The sequence below is a fragment of the Bacillus rossius genome, chromosome 5 (assembly GCF_032445375.1).
Source record: "Bacillus rossius redtenbacheri isolate Brsri chromosome 5, Brsri_v3, whole genome shotgun sequence".
Lineage (NCBI taxonomy): Eukaryota > Metazoa > Arthropoda > Insecta > Phasmatodea > Bacillidae > Bacillus > Bacillus rossius.
This window is the reverse complement of record NC_086333.1, coordinates 51,766,794-51,793,251: the sequence shown is the minus strand read 5'-3', so window position 1 is coordinate 51,793,251 and position 26,458 is coordinate 51,766,794. Positions and strand designations below refer to the sequence as shown.

General features: G+C 36.4%; 1 protein-coding gene across 1 annotated transcript; it reads left to right on the top strand.

Annotated features, from left to right (window-relative positions):
• Window positions 1-11,639: 11,639 nt before the first annotated feature.
• On the top strand, window positions 11,640-26,292 carry LOC134532264 (UNC93-like protein). Its single transcript, XM_063368684.1, has 4 exons — window positions 11,640-13,081; window positions 25,520-25,803; window positions 26,059-26,110; window positions 26,208-26,292. The coding sequence occupies exons 1-4, from the start codon at window positions 12,654-12,656 to the stop codon at window positions 26,290-26,292; spliced, it is 849 nt and encodes a 282-aa protein (XP_063224754.1). The 5' UTR covers window positions 11,640-12,653.
• Window positions 26,293-26,458: the final 166 nt, after the last annotated feature.

Here is a 26,458-nt window from a genome sequence, read left to right as displayed (position 1 = left end):
AATCTTATATAGACAGAGATTTTCTTTTTTTTTTTTTTCAAAATTTTATTTAGACGGTCAATATTCTGTTTTAAGGAGTATCCATGAAAGTGGAATGGGGTGGTTTTCCTAAAAGTGAAGACAGTGATTTTCTTTGATTTTAGAAATCAAGAAGTGTCAAAGACGAAATCTCATGTAGCAGTGAGCTTATTCTTTTAATCAAAATTAGATTAAGCTTTTAATATTCCTCTTATTTTGAACGTATGTTGAGCAAAATTTCATCAAGAGGTACCAAAATCTCGTTTTTAAGGTTGGAAAGGGGGATGGGAATTATATATGTGTGTGTGTATGTATGTGTGTGTATATATATATACACACACACACCTACACACACATAGTTTCATTCCTCAGATCTTGAAGGTCAGGAATGCATCATTTCATCAAGTTCGTGATAAAACTTAGATTTGTGGTTTATTTTTATTATAAGTAAAAAATAAAGGTTATATACCTATGTAGTATAAGATAACCAACCCTACGGACTGAGCTACATATAAAAATTTGGTATTAAAAGTTATAAAAACAATTGGTTAAACAAATAACAAATATTTTTTTTTGTGTGTTTAAAATGCATAAGTAAGTAACAGAATTCGAAACTAAAGACCTGAAGTTTGAGAATTTTCGTTCATCGGTATTATAATTTACGTAATTTCAAAGTCACAAATATTTATTTTTGTGACTATTAAAGTTTTCTCACCGATACGATTTGTACGTCCCCCGTAGGTCGTGAAAGCAAATATATAAACAGGTTAATGCCATCACACACGGGTGAATATTTGGATGACTTTGGCACGTGGGTATAACAGAAACCAGGGCCGTAGAGAGACCCTAAGGACCCTACAATTAAAAGGAACACACACACACACACATATATATATATATATATATATATATATATATATATATATATATATATATACTAGCTGCCCGACCCGGCTTCGCACGGCTATACTAATGGAAAAAGAATTATGCCACATCTCCCATTTACAGTAATGGTAAATAATAAAAAATTCCGTGAAAATTTATTACAATGCTGTATAATGTACCGATGGTTTCCCGACTCGTGCACGCAACATAAAACTGATGTACCCGTACTTCGCTACGGCAGTCTACAGGCAGATCACTCTTGCGCCGCTCATAATACATGCCCCTCGTTGTGGGTACGCCACTGCCGCGCGATGCCTGTTGCCATGGAGACGCAGAAGGCATGAACAATGCAAAATACTGTTCTCATGCAGACAAAGTACCCACTGTTGCCTGGTTTTAACCACCTATGCTATGGGATCTAATTTTCGGAAAATGTCATCCTGCGTAACATAAGGAACATTACTGTGAAGTTTCAAGTCTGTAAAATATATATACTTGAAAAAAAAAGGCAATTTTTGATATTTAAAGTACTTGCAAAATTTCAACGGTGATGAGGACTGCACTAACAATGAAATAGCCGTTGCCATAGAGACGAATGAAGCATCAACAAAGCAACAGCCGTTGCCATGGTGATTTCCTACCAAAAACTGGAAATAAAAAAAAATTTAGGGGTGGACTACCCCTAACATTTAGGGGGATGAAAAATAGATGTTGGCCGATTCTCATAGATACCGGATAAGCACAAAAAATTTCATCAAAATCGGTCAAGCCGTTTCGGAGGAGTATGGCAACGAAAACTGTGACACGAGAATTTTATATATATAGATATATATATATATACACACACACACACCAAAATTTACCGTGGATAAACTGTGAATGTGGTCCGGAAAATTTTTACAACATTTAAGGATCCTATGAATTTTATTAGAAAAATAATTTATTTTTCTTCGTCGTACTATCATTGTAAATACAACCATATTTTTTTTTTTTTAACCCTCCTTCCTCTTGACCCGGGGATTTTCTTGTTAATATATATTAAAGAAATCACAGTGAATGGTGGAAATAGCTCTGAAAACTTTATGCTGTAAAATATAATCACTTATAAAATACACACACATATACATAGCCTATAAATTATTGAGTACAACCATTGAACGTAAAATTTACTTAAGTATATTTATATTCAATCGTTCAAACGTTTTAATTACATAAAGAATTAGTGCAATTTTTTTAAAAAAAAAAAGTATTTCTCTATAATTTATTTATAATTTTTAACTAAAAATATTACATTGAACAATGGCATCTCAAAACCACATAATTAAGTTAAGTATCAACCACGCTCTTGACTGTTAAGGAGGACCTATTAAAAAAATAATGTAAATTCAAATTTAAGTATTTTTATCATTTTGGATTATGCATACACCAATGAAGACAAGAGATTTACAACCTAACCCGAGGAATTACTGTTGGAAAATGTCAAGGAGAACGTAATGAGCAACCATGAGTGAATTTTCCTCAACCGCCGTACAGTTTATGCAATTTTCTGTACAGAGATATTTAATTGCCTCAGACTTTGGTTGTGAATGGTTTTCACACATATTGCCTAAAAGGTCGCGATATAGAGAAGTAGGCTTGTGTTCCGCGTCACACCGTTATGTTGGAACGACTAACTTATTCTTATTGAAAACTTCACACGGAGAACAAGCCGAAATCAGCTCTAATCAAATTTTTAATGCATAGACAGCACAGAGAATTTCGTGGAAAACAAATTACAGAATAGACAAACACAGTGAACTGACAACGATGAGACATTTGGAACAAAAACAGTAAATACAGGAAAAAAATAACAATCTTGGCAAACACAGCGACGCTCAGACGAACTCAACGAAGTACTTAACTAAAAAAAATAATATAGACAACACAACGACATTAGAAACAGTGAAAAACCCACAAAGACAATGGCGTGTGTCCGTGGAATTATTTTTAATCAATCCTCTGTTCAGCCTGTTTGTTCCTGAGGACGGGAACCAGTAGCGGCCGGTGATGTTAAATGATGGGTGTTTACACACTCAAACATACACACATGCGAACACATATGCACTCATAAAGAAGAAAAAAAAGACCTCCTACCTTACTGCGTTCTTGAAGCCTGTTTTGGTGTCAGATTATCTGTGTTGGTGCGGCACCGTAGCAGTTACTGCTTATCTTGGAGTCATGAAAGATATATTTCGTTTATTACATAAACTCATGTATGTATTTGTAGCCCGAACTAACACAACGAAGCTTATTGAGCAGACTAGTTGTTTTTTTTTTTTTTTTTTAAGAGATTTTAAATTGTAATTCAAAATGGTAGATCGCTGATCAAGCCTCACATAAATAATAAAAAATTATGTTTGATGTTCTTGATTTTTCAAATTTGTGGCTGGGCTTAAGCTTATCAAAGTGTTACACCTGAAAGCAATGTGAAGCTAAAAAATATGGTTTTACAAACTTTATTGCTACAAAGGTATTGCACCATTATTTATTTATAAAAAAAATCCATTCTTCTGGTTTTCAGCTGAGCGAACTTGATGACTCTAAGATTAAAATCATGCATGCTATTTATTAGAGTCTTTTCTATTGACAACATTGCTAAAGCAGTAAGTCTTTCTTCTGACATAGTGTTCCGAAGAAAAGTCTTGACCCTCTTGAGAGTAGAAAAGCACCGTTCAGCTTCACTTGTTGTCATGGGAGTTGTTACAATAATCCTCAGAAGACTACTAAGTTGAGGAAATGTGTGCTGGTCCAGATTATTGCTCAAAAGAAACTGCAGTATAACCAAAGCACCATCAGCTTGATGAAAGTCATTCCTACTATACAAAACTTGCAGCTCTGTTCGCAGTTGCTCCTTTGATAGAAACGGGTATGTTTCAAGAGCTACTCTAAATTCTTCTTCTGGAAATGCATTTGAAAACACTGGAAAACTATTAACGTGAAGAAGTTTAGAAACTATCAAATGACCATTAAACGAAAATCTATCTTTAATGCCAACAATAATTGCATCGCAGACTTCTTTAGCATTTGCATTTATGTATGTAAATGATAATTTTCTCCTATTGTTTTGAACGGGAACACATCTCAGTTCCCGAAACGTCGCAAATGTTGTCTTAGAACCATACTTTGTTCGTCTGTGTTGTCTTCGTTGTCAGAATATTTGTTTAGTTTCATCGCTGTGTTCGTATGTGCGTTGCTTTATTGTCGTTGAGCTGTCCATATTATCTGCTTTGAACCATCGTAGGGTTCCTCTGTTTGTTGTACAAAGTTTTTTTTCTTCTGTGTTCTCTGTTCATGTCGTAACTGACTTGTTGTCAGCTCACTGTGTTCGTCTGCAATATGATGTAATATGTTTTTGACTAATTCTTTCAACGGAATTTTCTGTTTTATAATTTTTGTCATCGACCTAATTTGGATTGTTTTCTGTGTGTTCAAATATCAATCTTTTTTGTCCGTTATTGAGGTTTATAAGGCATACATTGTAACCAGCAATGAAAAATATCCAAATAAATCCTCCTAAACCAATCTTCTACATTTCAAAAAATCATTCAAAGAACGAATTCTTGTTGAATAGGTATAAAATTTTATGAAATTTTCTTTACGTGTACAAAATACAATTTTAACTGATTCTGCAGGAAAATATGTCTTATTTATAATAACTTTAAATATGTAGATATAATAAAAAGTCAGAGAAGTGATGATTCATTGTTAAGAATATTTGATAGGTATTTTTCCTTTCAGAAAATTAAATTTAAAAGTACCTAATATAATGACTAAGTTATTATGTTTTTGCATGCATTTTGAAATACGATATGTATTTAATATATTCAACAGGTTGTCGGCATATTTTGTATTTAAAATATGTTGTAATGGGGATTTGCATTTTGTATCGAAAATACTTTTCACGTCATTTTCGCCTTCCATCTCAGCCTGGATACCAAACGACGTTCAGAGCTTTAGTGATCGTGTGTAATCTGAATGGTGTCATCCTGATTAAAGTACTGAAGAAAATCTCTGCACCCGTGTGGTTATATTTTCTCGTTTTCTTTCCAATTTGGATCTTCTGTGTACATGATGTGCCCAAAACAGGCATTTTCACAACATTTCACTTGTGGCAAATTTTAGAACAAAAATATTTGATGTTATTAAAGACATCACCTGTGGCACATGGCTTCTCACGGGTTGATAAAGATATGTAAAAGAACCAGTTTGCGTTTAATAATTACAGTAAAAATATTTATATCTAAGTCAATGTCAATTTCCAACTAATTTGTCCATGTCTGCTGGTCTTCAAATTCAAAAGTATTTCACGTAGTAAGTGTCGAAAAAATAGCGAAGATAATTAAAGGAAGACTGGATAAGATCAGAAAAATATGTTTGGTTTGGAAATATACATGTGCATATGATATACAATTATACAAGTTATCGTATTACGAACGCACGAGTGAGATAATGTCGGAGCAACGTCGTTATTTTGTTACATCTGAACGGTCTAATAAGCGTTAGTCCAAGAAAGCAGTGGTAGTGTTTCTCCAATTTTAGTTAAAACATTACTTTATCTTACAAGAGAAAAATTAAAATTAAATGCAACCAATGTCCATATCAAATGATGTAGCTTTATAAAAGTGAAATCATTTTTTAAATCGGTCTAGGAGTTTTATAATTTAACTTCTTACTAACAAACAAACAAACAAACTCACATCCTCTCTTTTTAATATTAAGTATAGACCAAGAACCGCCTCGAGAAGACTGCTAGTGACAAGGAACGAGCGAGTGGGTATTCGTCAGTATTCACCGGGTCGTTCACTGAGCGAGTAGGAACTCACTACTACTGGAACGTCATTTTTGCTAAACGAATGGGAACTCGCTACCACTGGAACCTCGGTCGCTGAATGAGTGGGAACTCTCTGATATGTAACATGGCAGTTGCTGAACGAGAGGGAACTTGCTGCTACTCAGGGGCGTAGCCAGGGGGGGGGGGTTAGGGGTTTAACCCCATCCCCTTTTAGCACCAAATCTTTAATTAATTTCTTATTCATCACTCAAACAAATTTCATATTAAAATTAACAAAAAAATTACCATTACAATATTTAAATTTAAGTACCGAAAACTGCTAAAATAGCACTATTTTACACCTTAAAATCCAAATTTTCTCGGGGGAGGACCCCCGGACCACCCGCTTTAATACGGGAGGGGGGGGGTGGTCATGCTTCTTAACACCCCCCATAAACAAAACCTGGCTACGCCACTGCTAATACTAGAACGTTGGTCAACGAGCTAGTGGGAACTAGCTTTTATGCGACACCGTGGTTGCTGACCGAGTGGGGATTCGCTGCTACCTCGGTCACTGAACGAGTGGGAACTCGCTGCTACGGGACACGGTGGTCGCTGAAGGAGTGGGGGCTCGCTGCTACGCGAAGCAAAAGTTGCTGAGCGAGTGGGGACTTGCTTCTGTCTGGGACGGCGGTTGCAGACAATCAAGAGAAAGTGTTTTCCCAGCGAGTCAACGCCAACCAGAGGGTCTTGATGGTTCGTCCACGGAGCTAACCTGGAGGTCCGGAAGAATTGAGGCGAGAACTGGAAGTAGTTAAGACCGGTAGTCCAATACGGTAATATCTTAAACCGTAGCGCTTATTGGTTACAAAGAGTGCCTTGGTAACTCAAAGTTTTAGTTAGAGGAACCGTAAATTGATTTGAGTAAGCACAGGTGTAGAATTCATACATTTGGTTGAGTGCACCAGATGAGTATTGAATTTAGGATTAGTTTCTCTGTAGTATACACAATTTGTTTTTATTATTGATGCCTAGCGAGTATCGTGTACTCGGGACACTGTATTCTAATGGACAGATTTTTCAGTATTCACGCAGAATTTAAGTTTACCTGAGTACACCATAAGTAGTGTTAAACTGCATTCGTAGTTTGCTCTACCTATATATTTGTACAATATGTTTATTCTGGTTATGCTGTGCTGTTGCCAGATGGAGCAGTCGATTTCCGAAGTGTTATCCCGTCGATAGAGATTTTGATTGTGTTGTCATTTATAGTATCAAAAAACATGTTCTATGCGAAGGTGCATTAACGTCTTTTACCCCTGTTAGTTTCCAAGTTTTTTAGTAGCTATCCCAACAATGTTTTCTATTAAAATGGTACAAACACAATTATGAAAATTGTGTAAAAATTCTTTGAAATAATATCAGTACATTCTCTTGAAGCTATTAGAAAGGTTTAGTTAGCAATTATTCAGTCTATTCAGCAGTATGTTATTTTAGGGAGGGACGAACAAAACCTTTATCAAACAATTTATTACAAAAACCTTTTTTATGTGTAATTAAAAAGATATTAATTTCACATCCTAGGAACTTTTTATACTTTTAAGAGTATATTTTATCAAAACATTATACATTACATTTGTAGTAACTAATACATTTAGAATTAAAAATCAGTTAAATCATTAATGTGGCTCATAATTATTCTACACGGCATAGTACAAATAACATGAAACAATTTCACAGATAGCTTTAAAACTTTGACTTCCAATAATTGTGCAATTCGTTCTCAAAATATTAAAGCTTAAAATAATTTTAAAAAAAATGTACTGATATTTGGCTAAATATTATTCCTTTGGTAGATAATGTATGTGTCTTTTCTTTTAATCCTAGTTTTAAATTTTATATATGAGTGTTGATTTAATGTTATATTTTTTTATTAGTTAAAAAATAATTTACTCATTTAAAAATTTTGCATTAAAACGTTAAAGTACCTTTTTGAACAATTTTTTTTATTTTTTTAAGTTTTTGTAATATTTTTTCATAAAATTGTTAACGTAGTTAAAATACCACACGTACCATAAAGAGACTAGCAGTGGTTACGCACAAGCTGGCTTTTGTGAGTGGTGAATTTCCTGAAAAACGTATTTGTGTAAATGAGGTGAAAGGGGATAAAAAAAAGATATCACGATAAATAAAGATTACCTCAAGCCCTGGAAATACTATACATTTTTTTTTATTTCAAGTCATCAGTATTTCCAGCTTTTGAAAATCATTTCGTAAAAATAGACAAAACTAATTTTAAGGTTAATGTGTCTAATATTCTAACAGGACATATATTTAATACGTAATAATCAGGAAAAAAATTTTAGACACTTCGGTTGTAATACTATTTTTATTGCTATATGAAAGTTATTGTCATGGGCAACGAACACAAAGCAGATAGGGTGTCTCATGTATGGTTTAGAGTGAACAAACATTTTTAATGAAGGTAAAAGGCAAAGTTATAATAAAAAGAAGCTGGTACGTGACGTTGCATTGTCGATAAATATAAAACCAAAGTTTTCTTAATGGAATAAGAAAGTGCGAACGTAATTATTATTTACTATGTATTTTTGCACCTCAGTGTGTTTTTAGAAGACAGTGATATCCAAAATGATTACTGGACTGTTATTGGTTACAAAGCAATGGCGGACGCAGGGGCGAGGCCGGGGAGGGGGGGTTGATATGGGGATATATATATTCCTCTTGAATTTTGGAGTTATGAAAAACATATGTTAGGATATCGGTGAATGACGTATGTAATTTTGGGTGATGCAATGCGAGCTGTTACTACACCTGGAATCACAAACCCAAATGATAGTGAAGCATGTTAAGAATGACGCTGTAACTGCCCAAACCCCTTGTTAACGTAAGTTTTTTGAATACAGAAACTCTTATTTAGTTTTTAATGCTCCTCCTGAAAAACAAAATTCTGTATCCGCCACTACTACACCGGGAAGGGAAACAGAGAACACCAGTTTTAATTTTATTGTCAAATTGGACGGTGTTATGCAAAAATGAGTCTTTGACATAGCTGTGTAGGTAAAATTATTTAACCGCCATTCCACATCACTGTGCCATCTAGCGGCCAAACTGTCAAACCACTTCCATAATACTGGCCAACGGATGTTCAACTTTGAGCTCCATTTGTTCATTTCTTAACGTTTGTGGGTTGACCCATCTTTATATATATATTTCTTGTGTGCGTGTGTATGTCACTGAACTCCTCCTAGACGGCTGGACCGATTTTGATGAAATTTTGTGTGTGAGTTCACGGGGATTCGAGGATGGTTTAGATTCACAATTGGATATTTTATCTCGATTCTGAGTTAAGAAAAACTAAAAAAAAAACACGCTTTAAAAGCAAAAATTGCAACGCATTATTAGAAGCCATTAAGTTTTGCTATTGTAAGGAACTAAGTAGAGAGTAAGAAAAAAATAAAGATCCTGACAGTTTATAGCGTCGCCATATTTGTTTCAATTTTCAATACCCTTTTTGTATATTACAATTTAAATTGCAGGAAAAAAATCATGTTTCACAGCCACACAAATAGTGAGGATGGTTTAGATTCACAATTGGATATTTTATCTCGATTCTGAGTTAATAAAAACTAAAAAAACACGCTTTAAAAGCAAAAATTGCAACGCATTATTAGAAGCCATTAAGTTTTGCTATTGTAAGGAACTAAGTAGAGAGTAAGAAAAAAATAAAGATCCTGACAGTTTATAGCGTCGCCATATTTGTTTCAATTTTCAATACCCTTTTTGTATATTACAATTTAAATTGCAGAAAAAAATCATGTTTCATAGCCACACAAATAGTGAGTGTGTGTCATTTCTCTATGTCCACGAGGTCTCACCGCGTGAATTTTCTCCTTGGAGCGAACCCGTCCGCTTAATTAAATAAACAGCTTTTATCGTTGAATGTTTTCATGATTTATTTAATGAAAATATGCTCTCATAAAAAAATTAGTTAGATAGACATTCAATAGGTGTCTTTCTCTCACTCTCTCTCTCACTCTGAAATGTATGTAGCTTGCTCGCGGGTCAATAATGCAGACAATCTTTACATTCTAGCTCGAGACGGAAAAAACAGTAAATGTGGTCTACAAAGACATTTTATGAAGTGTCTTCCCGTCATTACATTTGAAAGTAGAAACACTTTTACTCAAAATTTAGGTAGTAACATATTTTTATTGCAAAGACTGGAATAGAGGTGAGAAAAATTATCATTTGTGAACATAAGAAAACTACTACAACTGTATCAACTGTTATGTTATAATGTTTAAATTTCTAAATGGTGCAAGATAATACAAAATTCCATGCGGAAAAAGTCGTGGGCAGCAGATACGTAGGTGTGGGGCTATGCATACTGATTTTTCATATACTGCATGGATGCAAACATGTAAGAATAATCTATCTATCTTACTATAATAAAACTACTTTTTCTGTCTGTCTGTTTGTACGCGATTTTGATGAAATTTTGTGTGTGAGTTCACGGGGATTCGAGGATGGTTTAGATTCACAATTGGATATTTTATCTCGATTCTGAGTTAAGAAAAACTAAAAATACACGCTTTAAAAGCAAAAAAAACTAAGCATTGTTGATAATTAGCCTCCATGGCAACGGGCTTTTGCATTGTTGTTGCCTTCTGCGTAACCATGGGAAAGGTTTTTGGTAACGGCAGTGGCGTGCCCAAGAGGAGGGGTATGTATAATGAGAAGATACAAAATGTCCAGCGTAGAAATACTTACCGCCATATCCATATCTCACAAAAAGTACATTTGGGCAGGACAATGTCTGTCGGGTCCGCTAGAAAGATATATAGAGAGATAGAGATATAAATAGAAAGATAGAGAGAGTTATAGAGATATATATAGAGAGATAGAGAATTAGAGAGATTAAGAGAGATGCTTAGTATACGTTTAAAAAATTACAAAAAAAAAATTGATTGAGGCATTGCAACGCATGCCGGGCATTATCTAGTTTGTATATAAAACCGTCCATATTATTAGAGACCGGGAAATATTCGTGGTTTCATTTCACGGTAGGTTAGAATTGAAACTTTTTACCTTTGACATGTTTTAATGATTGGCCCGCAATTAATGTGAAGAACTCTTAAAAAAAAAAAAAAAAAAAAAAAAAAAAAACCTATCGAATCACTGACAACCTAGGTTAGAAAACTCTAAAGTAAGAAATAAATGAGCTAAGAAGTTCTTTCAAAGTGTGCACATGTCTATGGAGTCTATCCTAAAAGTAATTGAAACCACGAATTTTTCCAATTAATACACTGTTAGAAGTCACAGTAAATTTACGATCCTTATAACGAAGAATTTAAATTAAATAATTGAAGAGTTCTTTGTAATTTAAAGTAACTAAATCTCCGTAGAAACTACGCTGTTTTTCGACTTCCGAGTTGTATATTTCGTTCTAAACAAAGGTAAACATGCACGTGGCCAAATAGGTTTTCTTGATGTAAACTTAACCAGTATGTAATTACTTGAATTGTTTGTTAATATACAAAAATTATTCGTTCAGATTCATGTTCAAAGAAAGTGAACTCTTCGTCTGCAAATTGACGAAGACATCTGTAAATTTACGAAGATCCCTGGATGATTTGTAACCAGCGTTCTTCGTAAATTGAAGGCGAAAAATGTTCAACAGTGCACAGACCTGAGAGCGGGGAATGTTTGAAGGCATCGATGTACGTTACGGAACGCGCGCGAAGGCCGGGCAGACCTCGAGCGAGGTGAGCGAGTCGCCCTTGTCAACAACCACGATAGCAGGCAAGAAAACGCGTCACGGGCTGTTTGCGCGATAACACGCCGAAGCAATGGACACCAGACACGACGCGACGGCCCGTTCTGCTCAGTCCTGAGCGGACACGGGGGTTCGACGAAGTGTGCAGCTTGGTTCGACAAGTCAGTTTCTCATCCCAGGAAAGTGCGTGATGCGCGTTATTAAAAAAACAACAACATCGTAGACTGTAAAAATTTATGTGTTCGCAGAACAACAACTTTTTTTTTTCTCTCGTGTTGTGAACTGGCGTAGAAGCGAGTGCTACTGTGAAGCTTATTTTCAAAGAAGGAAAAAAAATACATATATGACATTGCGGATAATTTTGACATAAACCTTAGCTTTCGTCTGTATATTTTTCTAGAGATTCGGACTGCAAAACTAGGTAATTGATTTTGTGCCTTATTGTCGTCTTTGTAGTCGTGGGGATCAACGCACTGAATTATGACATCGGAAGACTTTGGTTGAAGTCCACCAAGCACGCTAAGCAGCTAAGAGACAACATGCAGGTGAAATACACGAGATGAACCGGTTACAAAAAAAAAAAAGTATGATTGTAAAGCTCTAAAGGTGAAAGGTAACACGCCAGGAAATAAAATGAGGAAAGAAGACGACGATACGTCACGCAGAAATTAACATTTTCGATTGAAAATTTATCGTATGTATATTGTTTTGCCAAATATGTAGTGAGATTTAACTCCGTACCTCAGACGCAGTATTTTCAGTTTAAAGTGTTTCAGATTGGAGTTGCTTGGCTTCTGTGTTGTAGTCGCGTCGAAAGCCTAACAGAGGAAATTTTCCTGTTTTTTTATATACTTTCACCTGAAAGGGGTGTGTTCTCTGATTGGTTGCAGCTGTGAGCCAATTAGAAACTTCCCTTCTCCTGGTTGGCTGATTTATCTGGCCAGTGGAAGCTGGGCCTCTTTGATTGTTTGGGGCCGCTGGCCAACCAGTGTCCTATTCTGTTCTGGTTGGCTGGACTGTCTGGCCAATCAGAGGCGAACTGGTTTTTTAGTAGGAGCCAGAGCTTGGTTTTTGAGGTTGGTTCGAGATTTTTTCTTCGTCATAAGTCAGCGACAAACATTACTCACCAGAACGTTATAGCTAATGTTTTCCACGATGACCGAACAAAACCACCTACAGACGTCCGCCCGTCGTTTCCTCAACGCCCTGCTCTCGGAGGGCGTGAGGGACCTTCAGCGCCGGCACTCTGACGGCGGCCACGTCGTCACGATCAGCTCCCTCGTCCTGGCCAAGTCCGTCAACCGCCCTCCGCCGCCGCGGCCCCTGGCGCGCCCCGCCGTCGTCCAGAGCGAGGAGTCCCCGCAGAGCCTGGCCCAGAAGGACCGGTTCTGGATCCTGTGCAACGTGGTGTGCCTGGGCGTGGCCTTCATGATCCTCAGCACGGCCTTCATCGGCACCGTCGACCTGCAGAGCTCGCTCAACGCCAACCAGGGGCTCGGAACCATCTCGCTCACCTCCATGTACGTCATCTCCATCGTGTCGAACCTGTGCCTGCCGACCGTGCTCATCAGGTAGGAAAGCCGCTCGCGTACCAACCTCCCGGTTTTTTTTTTGAATTAGGGTGGCCTACAGTATTACACCAACAGACAGAGGGTACTTTGTCCTTATCCGAGACCTTATCATATCGTCAGCAATCAATTCTCTGTATATCAACACCCATGCCTTACCCGGGACTCGAACCCAGGACCCCTCGCCAACCTCCCAGTGTCTCACTCCGTAGTCGCGTCCGACCGTTGATCACGTGGCCTCAAGCCAAACAGAAGGCCCGGAAAATTTCCATCCATCCGTCCGTCCAAAAGCTTCCCAAGCTTTTAACATTCGACGGACGGACGGTTGAAATTTTAACCTCCACAATGTTATCAAAGTATTGCCGGCAACCTTCGCCGTCTTAAAAGGTTTTGAAGGTTGTTGTTTGAAGGTTACGTTCGAACACATTTTAAAGTTTGATGTTCGATACAAAAAAAATGCCCGAGAAATAAAAGTGTAATTAATTACGCATGGTAAAACTAAAAATATATTAATAAATAAAAGAGCGAAAATAAGTTGAGTTTAGTGATTTTTAAGACCTCATATTTCACGATCATCAATATGATCCTATTATAAAAGATAAATTTTCAACTCTAATCATCTTCTAGTCTGTTGGCAGCATCAAAATGAAAAAAAAAAAGTATTTGTTGGACGTGCGGAACATTGTGAGTCGCTCGGCTTCGTGTCGGACGGACGAATTACGGACGGACACGACGTATCACCGAGATTCAACCTTTAGTTTTCCGTACAGAGTAAACTGTGCCTACTGTTGCCATATTGATACTACCCACCTTGTAGACATTATAAAATCTTCTTGTGTTTAGTCCACCATAGTTAATTGTTGTAAGAGTTAATATTTTTTAGCTTTACTATTTTTGATGATTTTTAAGACCATATATTGATTATATTATTGCTGTTGTAGTCATTTTGAAATAAATAAATAAATGTTAAACACAATTTTTTATTTCACAGGAGAAACTATTTGTAGTAGCAATTCTCTACAAATAACAAGGCATTCCATTAAATTATTTTCCATACTTAAACAGAGTAAAAAAATTATATTTAATTATATTCAAAAAATTGTTGACAAAAATGTATAAAACCAAGATGGCGTATTTCTGTTACATATCCTTATAAGTAAAAATATAATAATATCAGATGATGCTCTTTATGACATAAGTACAACAAGAAAATGCATTATAAATATTCACATTTTTTTTCCCCCTTTACACACGTGTATTGGAAGGAGAGATGCGCACTGCAAACTAACAAGGAGACATGCTACGGCAGGAACCCGCTGTTGACGATAAAGCTGTAGTTTCTTTAGATAAATTAGCGAAACCATTGTTGAAATTCAAACTCCAGGTGGACTTAAAAAAAATTTCTTTAACGAGTTTATTTTAAAAAATCTTTCCGGGGAAAGGCCACGGTATGGCCGCACTCCAAAATGTTAGGGACCTGCAAAAGTAAATGGCATTACGCCCCGCAAATTATGGGGCCACCACTGCCCAGAGGGGATTGCTGGCTTCACAGATGATATTGATGCTCCCTCTATACTACACTATACTAGGCTGGAAGAGCCCTGCGCTTCGCACAGTACACAGAAAAATATTTTCTGTACTTTTACTAAAGATTCATTCGTAAACAATTTGCCAATAAATATTTTGTAATACTACAAGAAAGATATTGTAACACATGGCTATGGTTATTTTTTGCATGAATGAAATACTGAGATTCTGTTACGAAAATTGGCGCATCATTCATAATAGAATATTCAATAATTGGGCCTTATTTTTTTTATTATGCTTATTAATGTTTCTGAAATAGCTCTTCATGGAACTATTGGAGGTACTGGGACAACACAAAGCATAAACGCCCGGGTAAAACTCCGAACCCAGTATTACTGCGAACACTATTTTGCAGTGACGTAGTTGTTTTCATGTAAATATCTTGTTTAACAAAAAATATGTAAATTGACATGAATATTTCTGTTACATTTACCAAAAATATATATATAGCTACAGTGTAGACAGGCCTTTGCGCACGTGACATTTGTGGGATCGAAAGCTGTTAGAGCTCTGTATATCCATTTGTATTAATAGTTAACAATTTTTTCTGTTATTTTGGGTAGCAAAATTATATTTGAAGCACATTCACATATGCTTTACGTAGATAGTTGGCCTACGGTGCCCTTGACACGCCCTTGAAACCCTGAACCAGTTATAAACAACAAGAAGTGGTTGCCCAGTCACGTGAAACCTGCTGAAAGATGTGATCTCGATATCGAGAAAATGACAGCATTATAAATAATCTTCACTGTAGATAGGCATGTCGAGTCCAGCCCAGAGCCGAATTTACTGCCTGTGGGCCCCTAGGCTGAGTCTGTGGTGCGAAGGGGAAGGGGGATCCCCTTCCAGTGCCTCTTGCCTGGGCCTGGGTGGCTGTTTATTTTAATTGACCTACAAAACACATATTTTTGATCAATTTTCTATTTTGAAAAAAAAAATTAGTTTATTATTAAACTAGACAATTTAACCAAACAGCATTTAGAGGTTAAAGAATTAAGTGACACCAAAACCAATGAAAATAATCGAAAATTTCTAAATGCTGACACAATTCATATATCAGATTTCCACAGAAGAGTTTAGTTCGGCGCAATTAATCCACACAAAACAACTGGACACTATGTCGACGCGTATTTTAAGAATATAAGAAGATCCACATCACAGTATAATGTTTTTTTTTTTTTTTTTTTTTTTTCGTGTCGTGTGGTGCGGGCCCCCATTTGTGGTGCGGGCCCATAGGCTACAGCCTAGATAGCCTGCGCGTAAATACGGCCCTGGTCTAGCCTGGAGTTGAAATGATTCAGCGAAATTAAACGCAGTAGCTTTACTTGAAGTATAATCCCAGGGGCTGGTCGGCATGCTAAACACGAGATGCGTGTTCAATAAATCGTCTGTCAGAAGGCTGAAAGGATTGAAGTTCTCATTCTCTGGGGCGAACTCTGATCCTTACCCTAAAAGTTAATCTGGGCTTTAGCTACGATCAGATCGTGCTGCCATAGTAGTTAATTATTATGTAACAGGACTTGATAGCTTTGCTTTTTTAGAAGGTGAAATCAAGAGGTTCAAAGCATCCAGTAATAATAGATATGAATTTTATTATTACTATTTAGTATAAATATACCCAATCTCGTGGGTTAGAAATAGTACAGGGAATAAAGTTCATGATTTGTTTTTGGTAGCCTAAGGCGCATGATAAACCAGAATCTATAAGAGTTAGTTAAGGCCATAGAAAAATACCTATGTGAAACTAAATTTTCCCAACTCGCAAATCAGAAAGTACCTACTCAAGTTCAGGTGCAAATCAGACGAGGAAGGTTTAAAAAACTCGTTAAATAAATTAAATTAGAAGGGAGGGGTTTTCATCACTGTGCACGTGGTAATGCACAGGAAAACACATAAGCGGTGGGACCTTCGAATTGAACTCCAGCTTTATTCTCCATTAACTTTGATAAGTTATTCAAATTATTACGCGTGTTCCACCGGTAATGAGGGCTTTAAGTTGGTAGTTTTGAAACTATTTGTTTAAATTTTTTTCTAATTTGGCCGATGATTTAATTATATTTGGATAGATTTGAATGGTTTTATCCGATGAATAAGTGTCCCCATATTTAATTATTTTATAAGTATTATTTATATCCAATGCTATTACAGCGTGGTTAAAAGATCTGAGAGATAATAACACCAACGATGCATTTTTTTTTCCATCTCAGCAAGTAATGTTTATTTAATAAAGATAGAATTAATGTGGTCCAAAGTCACATACAAATACTCAGAGATCATGTGATTTGCGTATTACGTTTCATTCATAGATTATTTTCCTTCAATATGTATTGATGAAACAAGTTATTCTGAATGTTCTTGATGAATTCGTGGAAACATTTCAGTCATTTTGAAGCATGGCTATTCATCACAAATTAATTTTATTTTCTTTGATTCTATTTATCAGATTACTTGTATTTTTTCAATCAATATTAACTTCTAACTTAAATACATTTTTAGTTTTGGCACTGAATTAATGTGCACTGTTTGTTCACTTTTATCAATGTTGTGAATTATAGTGCGTAGTAAGACACAGTAAAATACATTACAAGACATTTTTGGGTCAACCACCTTATCTTTGTGCTAAATATCTGCTTTTCAAGTACATCATACTATCATTACATTAAAAAAAACATTGTGACAGTTGCATTTACATTTCTGCAACAAATCTGAGCAGATCAATTTCTGCGATTGCGCATTTTGGTTTTACATTGCAAGAGCTTGTTTTGGATGCTATGAAAGCTTGATTTATTGTAAAGCAAAATTACATTGAATTAATATAAGTTAGCGATTTTCATTAAAAATCCTGAACGCTTTTAAACTGCAGTAAGGTATACCTACGTCCTCGTTTCGTACCTTTTTATTGGCGGCCGTCTGCAAGAGAAGCCAGCGCCTTATTTGGCCGGGCCATTCAGAAGCATTTGCTTCCGCACAAAATTACTGTGATTCGATTACCTACAGTAGGCGTGTACCAGAAATAAACTCAACCAACCGCGAAAAACTAACTGTGCTACAATGTTTAAACACGCAGCTAGACATGAAATATTTTCGAGAAAATTTTTTTTTGTGACAAATCCTGTAGTTATATTCACGTGTACAGTGCAGAGATCAGTAATATGAATGCACGAGTCAACCACCATTCCATTGACGCTTCATCATCTTACTACCGTTGCACCGTTTCACTTACTGCCAGGGGTGTATCTGTGTCAGTGAGGCTGGTGTTTGCAGTGCGGTGTCTTTCCTAAGCGCAAGGCTCTGGACTGGCGCGCAGTCTTCTCAACACGCATAAGACAACTGTGAAATTTGAACGGTGACCGTAACATTTTATGGAAGAGAAATTAAGATAAAGGTGGAATGAAAGTCCGTTGAGTGCCTTCAAGAATCTTTACCGGGCGTTTCATGTGTAAAATAATTCTGAAAATGCGCTATTTTCAATCTCCTAAGAATACTGTTTCAAAACAAAAAACATCTGCCCGCAGCACACCCTTAATTTTTTTTTTTTTCAAACAGACTTCGCTCGGATATATTGAGAAGGCAAATTGCGTGGTTTCTTCTGAAGCTCTCCACACCACAGGTGTGCCCAAATAGGCGGACCTTTTAATTTCTTGGACCACCTTGACTTTGTTCGAAGTCTGCCTTATCGGATAGCACTCGGCTTAACGTCATTTTTTATGGATAGCGCCACAATGATGAACTAACATTTTGTGTTTATCCTCAGAAGTGTAAATAATTCATTTAAATCTAGTTGAACTCGAGCCTTGGTTGTGCAGAAAAACCTCACAAAGGTAATTTAGATAGTAAATACTGCAATCTATGTGTTTCTCAGCGATTTGGTCGTTATGTTTTTCCAGAATATTTGTTTACTTTCATCGCTGGGTTCGTCTGTGATTTGCTGTTTTTTCGTTGGATTGTCCGGATTATCTGTTTCAGTACCATAGTTTGGTTCTTCCGTTTATCGCTATGTTAGCCAAGTTATTGTATGTCTGTATTTACTGTTCTTGTTGCAACTGTCTCGTCATTGTCAGTCCACTGTGCTTGCCTGTGCTATAATATGTTTCTGATGAAATAGCTTCCACGGTATTCTTTGTGTTGCCTAGACATTTAACATTTCATATCAACTGATTACAGCTTTTTCTTCCTGTGTTTATGTATTCATCATTGTTGTACATTCTTGAGGATTTTCTATGACATACAGTGTATAACAGTGTATAACATGGCTTATTTCCATAAAATTGTTTTAAATTTAAAATCCACAATGACTGAAGTTATTGCAAGTATTTTTGTTTTTAAATCACATCTTTATATGTAAAGTAAAAATAAGGCCATACCAGGTGCTACATACAACTGAAAAATAATTGTTACGAGTCACTTGGTTCGTACATTTTGTTACAAACTACATATTAAAAAAATTACATTCATTTTTTTTGGATGTTAAGTAATCCTACATTTGTGGTGATTTGGTAAAGTTTTTTACCTATATACAATTTTAGTTGATGACTAAACTGGCATTTTGGTGTTACGTGGTTTATTAGCGTTCTTTTAGGCCTTATATTGTGTATTGACCCACATTTTGGTTTTATTTTCATTTTAACGCAATTCACCATAAAATTTCGTCTTTTCTTATAAGTGTGTGTCATTCAAATAGTGTAAATAAGTATCATCTGAAGTCAATATTGGGTTTCAAGAAAAACCGAGACGTAAATCATGAAATATTTTATGTCAGCCAATAAAAAGGTGAGTAGGGCTAAACGTGAATTTAAGACACTACCCTTTGGGAAGTAAATCTGTTAAAACTTCTAAGTAGCTACTATACACTTTATATGGAAATCATCATACAGAACGCCAGCCCGAAGTTTTTATACCCGCTGCAACAACCGGTTTCAACGAGGCTTTCCTTTGTGTTGTTTTATGCCATTCGGCAATGCACCACGCAGTTGCTAAGTGATCATAGCTTTCTGACGTGAAGCATGTTTACAAAACACTACGTTTGCATTCAATTAGTGTTATGCTCATCAACCGTTAAAGACTTTTATGTTGATTAAATGTGGCCAAATAAAACCACAGACTTTGTACTAGCAGTTCGATACTAATTACAAAGTTATATTATAACAGATGCAAATTTTGCCAAGATTCATTGTGTTTTAATTGCAACTCCAAATTATTTCCAGAAAAATGTAGTAGTCAATAAATCTCAGCGAAATTTGTAAAGCCCCTTTAAAAAATAGATTTTGTAGTCACGACATAGTCACCGTGACTATATCTTTTCCAGTTGACACAAACAAGGTTGATCGTTTGAAAATGGTGAATATCAGATAAGAAGTGATTGTATTGTCCAATTTACCACCAATCGGATGAAGCACCTGTCAAGTTAACGGGTATCTTTATGAGACAGACGAAGAGATTTTTCTCCTGATAAATGCGTGACTATTATTTTTCCTGAGCAATTTCTATTTAACTGTTGTCAAACATGTAAAATAATTTTTTTAAGATAATTTTTACTTATGTACGACATGACAACGAAAAATCTGTAATGCTTGATGAGCGAGAATACTACGGCGAATAAGCCTTTATTAATTTAAATACTTACTACAATTTTATCATCGTCTTTAATGATTCGATGTATACTATAAAAATAAAATATATATGTATTTAATATATAGCTACCCTTCACAAAACATCCTTGCTCTTTGTTACAAATGTGTCTCATCACTTTCTTAAAATCATGGTGGAAGATATATATAATGATATTTAATGATATACTAAAAGATTGTACTTCAAAATTGCAATTAATTGTATGTATAATATTATAAGTAAACACCAGATAAATTATATATCTTATAATTTTTCTACATGGGATGGACAGAAAACTAATTTTTCATATTCCTCTACTTCATAAAACCATTTCTCAAAGAGCATTGGAATATTTGCTTCCAAAAATTGAATTTATTATTACTGAAAGAAAATTGAGAATAATTTTCAAGTAAAAAACTATATCAATCTTTGGCTGGAAAATTTAGATTATGATGAGCTCTCTATGATAGTTAAGTAGGTTTTTTTTCTCTGCTAACAGATATGCATACATATTTATTTTAATTGTGATTTTAAATTTTATATATTTTTGAATCACTGAAATAATTTTTTTACGGAAAAATTATTTGCTCTTTGAAAAAATAGCATTAAAATTAATTTATTTTGTATATTTTGATGTATTATTTGTTATGTTTTAATATTTTAAAACTTATTTCAGTATTACGTTTTATATTTTACCATACTATACTAAATATACCGCCCGTAGCATAAATATACTAGTATCACTCGCACGCAAACTTGCTTTTGTGTGTTAATTTTCCTTATAAAATTACTGTTATTGTATAAATGTGCATTAAAAAGCTTAAAAAAAATAATTATTATTCCTATTTTTAAACACAGTACACCTCAGTTATTTCTAACAAACTGCAGAAGTCATGAACTGACAAAACGGTGCACAAATGATTCTAACACGTGTCTAAAATGTCTGGATCCGTTTATAAAACGAAAACTTTCAGAGAAATACGTTATAAATTCCTTTGTTTTTAATGACATACATAATCTAATTTAACTTATTTTTTATGACTATTTATAATTATTTTTTGTTTCTTGTCTTGTGTTTGTTTCAAAATTTATGTTTATGTTATCCTGTATTATGTTGATATATGGTTTTTTTTTATGTGTGTACTCATTGTATTTAATTGTTAAGTACCTGTCTCTTAAAGGCTTTGACTCAAATTCAAAATAAAAATAAAAAATCAATAAAAAAAAGAGCGCATGTAACTCAATACACGCGACAGAAGTGAAATCTCTTTGGCAATTAAAACCTCGTCTCGTAAGTATATTCTAAGGCAGGTGTACTCAACCTTCTTAAGGTGGTGAGCACCAGCAACTCTCAGCTAGAATTGAAGAGCACTGCTAATGTTCAAGTTGAAAAACATACTTATTCTTGCAAAGATACTCCTTTTTATTTTTTTTATACGACACAGCTGTAAAAGCACGCAGTTTTTTATATATTACAAATTAAGTATATTTTATTAGTTTATTTCTAAACATTTCATTATAGTATTCTCATATTAAAGGTATAAAGTAGAAAATTATATTTAGTTTAGGATTTTTGAGCTTAGGTTGCATAAGTATTTTACACTTTGTTCTATAGCCCAATAAATATAATCCTGCAAATTTTTCAGAATCATTGGTTACAAATGTTAAGTTATTTGCAAGCAAGAAAAACCAAAACAATTTACCTGCAAAAATAAATGTTTTATTCTAACTGAGAGAAAGGAAGTATAACATACTACGTGATATATTTCCTAAAATTAATCGTTTGAAATAACATTAAAATAAATTTTAATGCTATCCTTAAATCTGCTTGTAGATAATTTCAGACAATTCACAGTCTGCATTTAAACACAGGAATGATGGATGCATACAGTAGCATGGAAAAAGAACACTGCTAGTTCACCATGTCTAGTGAGACCCTTGGGCCTGAATGTTATTCACAAGATCCTGGACCTCCAACGGGAAATCACTTGTGGCAATCCGCAGACAGTCCTCCAAGCGAGATTCACTTAATCGTGATCGCATTTTGTTCTTAACATAGGTACTTCATCACTGAAAAAGCACTCTCACACATATATGTAGTTCCAAACATTGCTAGGCATTTGAGAGAAATCTTACGTAGGATGTGAAACTTTTCTATGTCTTTTGAACCCCAAAAAGTCGAGAGATTTTCATTTTGAAATAACAGTTTCATGGCCAGCATAGACTGGATTTCTATTACTTCCATTTCAGCGTGTCTCAGATCATGTCGCTCAATAAGTTTAACTTTCCTAACTAAGTAAATTGGAAAAGTTAGTGGATTCAAGACCAATGCGAACAGCGACTCATATTCTTCCAAGGTTTGTAATCTCGTGCTGAATGCATTTGTAAGGTCTTGAAGTGCACGAACAACAAACTTGGGACAGTCTGTGCTGCCCAAACTCTGCAAGGCGCATTCCATTTCCGGAAAGTGCATAAGTTGGTTTTTTTTTCAGCCAGCGATAAGAATCTTTCAATTTTTGTTTTAAATGCAAATATTATTTGTTTCAAATCAATAACAGTATTTTGTCGTCCTTGAAGGCGGATATTTACCTCATTCAGATATTCAAACAAATCAACAATAAAAGCCAGGGTGACCTTGAAATCATCTTCGTACAATTCAATGGTACAGCTGAGGGAATTGAGGGGCGTAACCACGGGAAGAAATAAACGCCTTAATTTCTTCAAAATGTTCCCAAACACGTGAAATAGTTTTTCCACGGCTTAGCCAGCGAACATGTGTGAATAATTAAATCGGAATGTGGAGCAGACAAATCTTGTAGGAATACTCTCAGCAGGCGTTTGTTCAGAGGTTTTACAGCAAGAAAATTAATCACTTTCACGATTACTTTGAAATGCTCTGGTATTTCTGGAACTGACTGAAAATGACTAGCTAAGTTTTCAACATGAATCAAGGAGTGGAAATGGATGAAAGAAGGAAAACGTTCATCTTTCTTCAAAAGTGTAACAAATCCCTTGTTTTTGCCTACCATTGAAGGTGCGCCATCCGGAACCACACATACAAGCTTTGACACATCAATTTCATTATACACAAAGAAGTTTGTAACAGCTGTGTAAATTTATTGACCCGTAGTTGAACCTAATAGGGGTATAACTGTCAAAAATAAATTATCAACTGTACCGTGACTATCAATGCAACGCAGGAAGCACATTAGTTGAGCTACCGAAGCAACATAGGTGGACTCGTCCACCGCTAGCGAAAAATAAACACACTCAGACAATTTTTGCAGAGTATTTTCCTTAATTTGAGCAGAAATAACATTAACACGTCTGGCGACTATATATATCATTCTTTGCCACATTTATCATAATACTTCGGTATTTTTCAGGTATGCTTTCAACAAGAGTTGTCACTGCTGAAACAATACAGTCTTTGACCACCTCTCCAACTGAAAATGCCATTCCTTGCCGAACTAGTTTGTTAGACACGTCTATGGATACTTCTGAAGACAGCTTATTAATATTACTGTTGGTTAAAAACAGTTTTTGCTGACATTGAATCTTTATCTTTAAGTCTCTCACCTTATGCAATCGTGCGTCTGAATTTACTGGAAATTCCTTCATGTGATGAGTTTCGTGATGTCTTTGACAGTTTGCTTTTCGAAATCCAGATAAAGAAGCCGAACAGAGTAGGCAGATTACACCAGTATTATCGTCGTTCTGCACTACAAGATAATCAGTCTCCCAGGTTTTCTGAAATGAGTACGTTTTTTATTTCTTCCATTCGCTGCCCTTACTTGAAACCACTACCGATGATGACAGCGATGATGTCGATGTCTCTTCTTCATTCCCAGTACGTTTCTTAACAACAAATTTATCCATTATAACAAACCATGACCTCACACTTCACGTAACTGTGCTCGGTGCGCAGAAAAATATATGTATTGTCACGGCAATCACAATGGTACGCGCCACGCTATCTATTGTGTGGAGCCCGAAATATTTCAAGCGAGTGGGACACACCCATGCTGATCTGCAACCTCTCGGCAAAGTTATGTACTACGTGTGTTGCGAGCGAGAGCATATCAACAATACAAGAAAATCATTATATGTATATATTTTTTAAATGTGGCATAAGGGTGTTCGCGAGCACTTTTCGACCACAACTATTCGAGCACCATTATTACTTCCGCGAGCACTCGGGTGCTAGCGAGCACCAGGTTGAGTACGCCTGTTCTAAGGGGTAAAACGGCAGAGAGAGAGAGAGAGAGAGAGAGAGAGAGAGAGGACTATTTTATAAAATAAAAAAAACTTATGGAATTAATAGGATTTAAGGAAAGTATTTAAAGGATCAAAACGGAAATATTATAGCCAAAATATCAGTTAAATTTTTGAATTTATTTCCTCGATCTTTACACTAATGTTGATATTACAGCTTTGTGGTAACTAAAATATGAAACGAACGTAAGCAACCGTTCCCAAGATGTTTACAACATTTTAAACGTAGCCAACCTAACCTGACAAAGCGTTCACACAAATCTACAGTGTTTCAAATATCACTTACCTAACCCTAAGAGTATCATTAACTGTTAATTAGTTATTGGTCAACCACTTAAAATTTTGAATGGTCATTTTACACAGTGGTTAGTTCTCTGTCATTTTCGCGTCAGATACGTTGCACTGAAATGCAGCCTTGAAACACCAGTTTAAATTATATAACTCATAATTTTTCTACACGGAATAGACAGAAAATAAATTTACATACAGGATAATTATAAAGTCCGTGAAACTTTTCAAAAATTCGGTACAGTGAAATGGCTAAGAATTATGTAACAAATTATATACCACGTGAAAGAAAAAAACTGTCAAAGTTTTTTTTGTAGGTATGTAGCCCCAAAAAAAGCTATTTAAAAAAAAAAACCGACTGGGGGGCGCTAGTGCATGTAGTTGCTGAAAATGGCTGCGAACCAGGCAGAGAAAGCCTTTTTGTGTGCTTGAACATGCCCGTAGCGAATCGGTTGTGAGTATCCAAAGAGTTTACCGTGGCAAATTTTTTTTTTTTTTTTACAAAACACCACCAGTGTAGGCACTTCATAAAACCATTTCCCAAAGATCTTTGGAATTTTTGCTTCCGAAAATTGAAGCTAATATTACTGAAAGAAAATTGATAGTAATTTTCAAATAAAAGAAACTATGTCAATGTTTGGCTGGATAGTATAGATTACGATGAGGTCTGGGCTCGGCGCGCAGGTGGCTGGGCTGCAAGCGCACAGTCGCCGTCTGCTTCCTCGCCTACATCCCGTTCATCGTGGCCCAGCTGGACGGCAGCTCGTACGCGCTGGTGCCGGGCGCCGTGCTGATCGGAGTCGCGCTGGGGCCCATCCACTGCGCCGCCGGAGCCCACCTGCAGCTGCTGGCGCGCTGCTCCGCCCCCCGCGGCCCGGGCGTCGAGGCGGCGCTCCTGCGCCTGCTGTCCGTCTTCCACGTGTTCGTCAGCCTGTCCCAGGTGTGGGGCAGCGGCGTCACCGCGCTCGGTCAGTGCCGCGTCTCCCTTCGCGATCCCCGTCAAAACCCCGTTATCAATTAGAGGGGGAGCTGAATTGTTGCCCGTTGGATGGGATGCCCTTCAGGAGTTTTCTGACAGTGGTTAGGTTAGGTTAGGTTAGGTTAGGTTAGGTCACTTTACAAACTAACCACTGTCAGAAAAATCCTGAAGGGCTCCCATCCAAGGGGCAACAATTCAGACAAGCTTTCAAAAACACCACTGACTCTTCTTTCCTGCTCGCCAGCACGGAGGAGGGAACGGGACTCCTGGAGGGTGCGCTGCATTCTGGCCCAGGGGTAAATAAACACCGGCCGGACAGCACCTGCTGATAGCCGCGTGGTGGGCGTAGCGCGGTGGATGTGTTCGCGATGCACCGCCACGGGCACAAAACAGAAGGTTTGGGGGCCGCATCCAGCGGGCCTCGGAGTTCGATGCCGAGTTCGGGGACTCTGCCCCCGGGGTCCGCTACTGGCGATGATGGTATCCCTGTCGGTCAGTTGGCAATGGCTAGGGACTGGAAAAATTCGCGGTTTCAGTGATCTCTAGGAAAGACTACATAATCCCGTACATGCCCGGGCAAATGCCACCTGCTCATTGGCTACTGACTTGTGAAACCTGTCAACTGGGATGCTTGCGGTTCGATA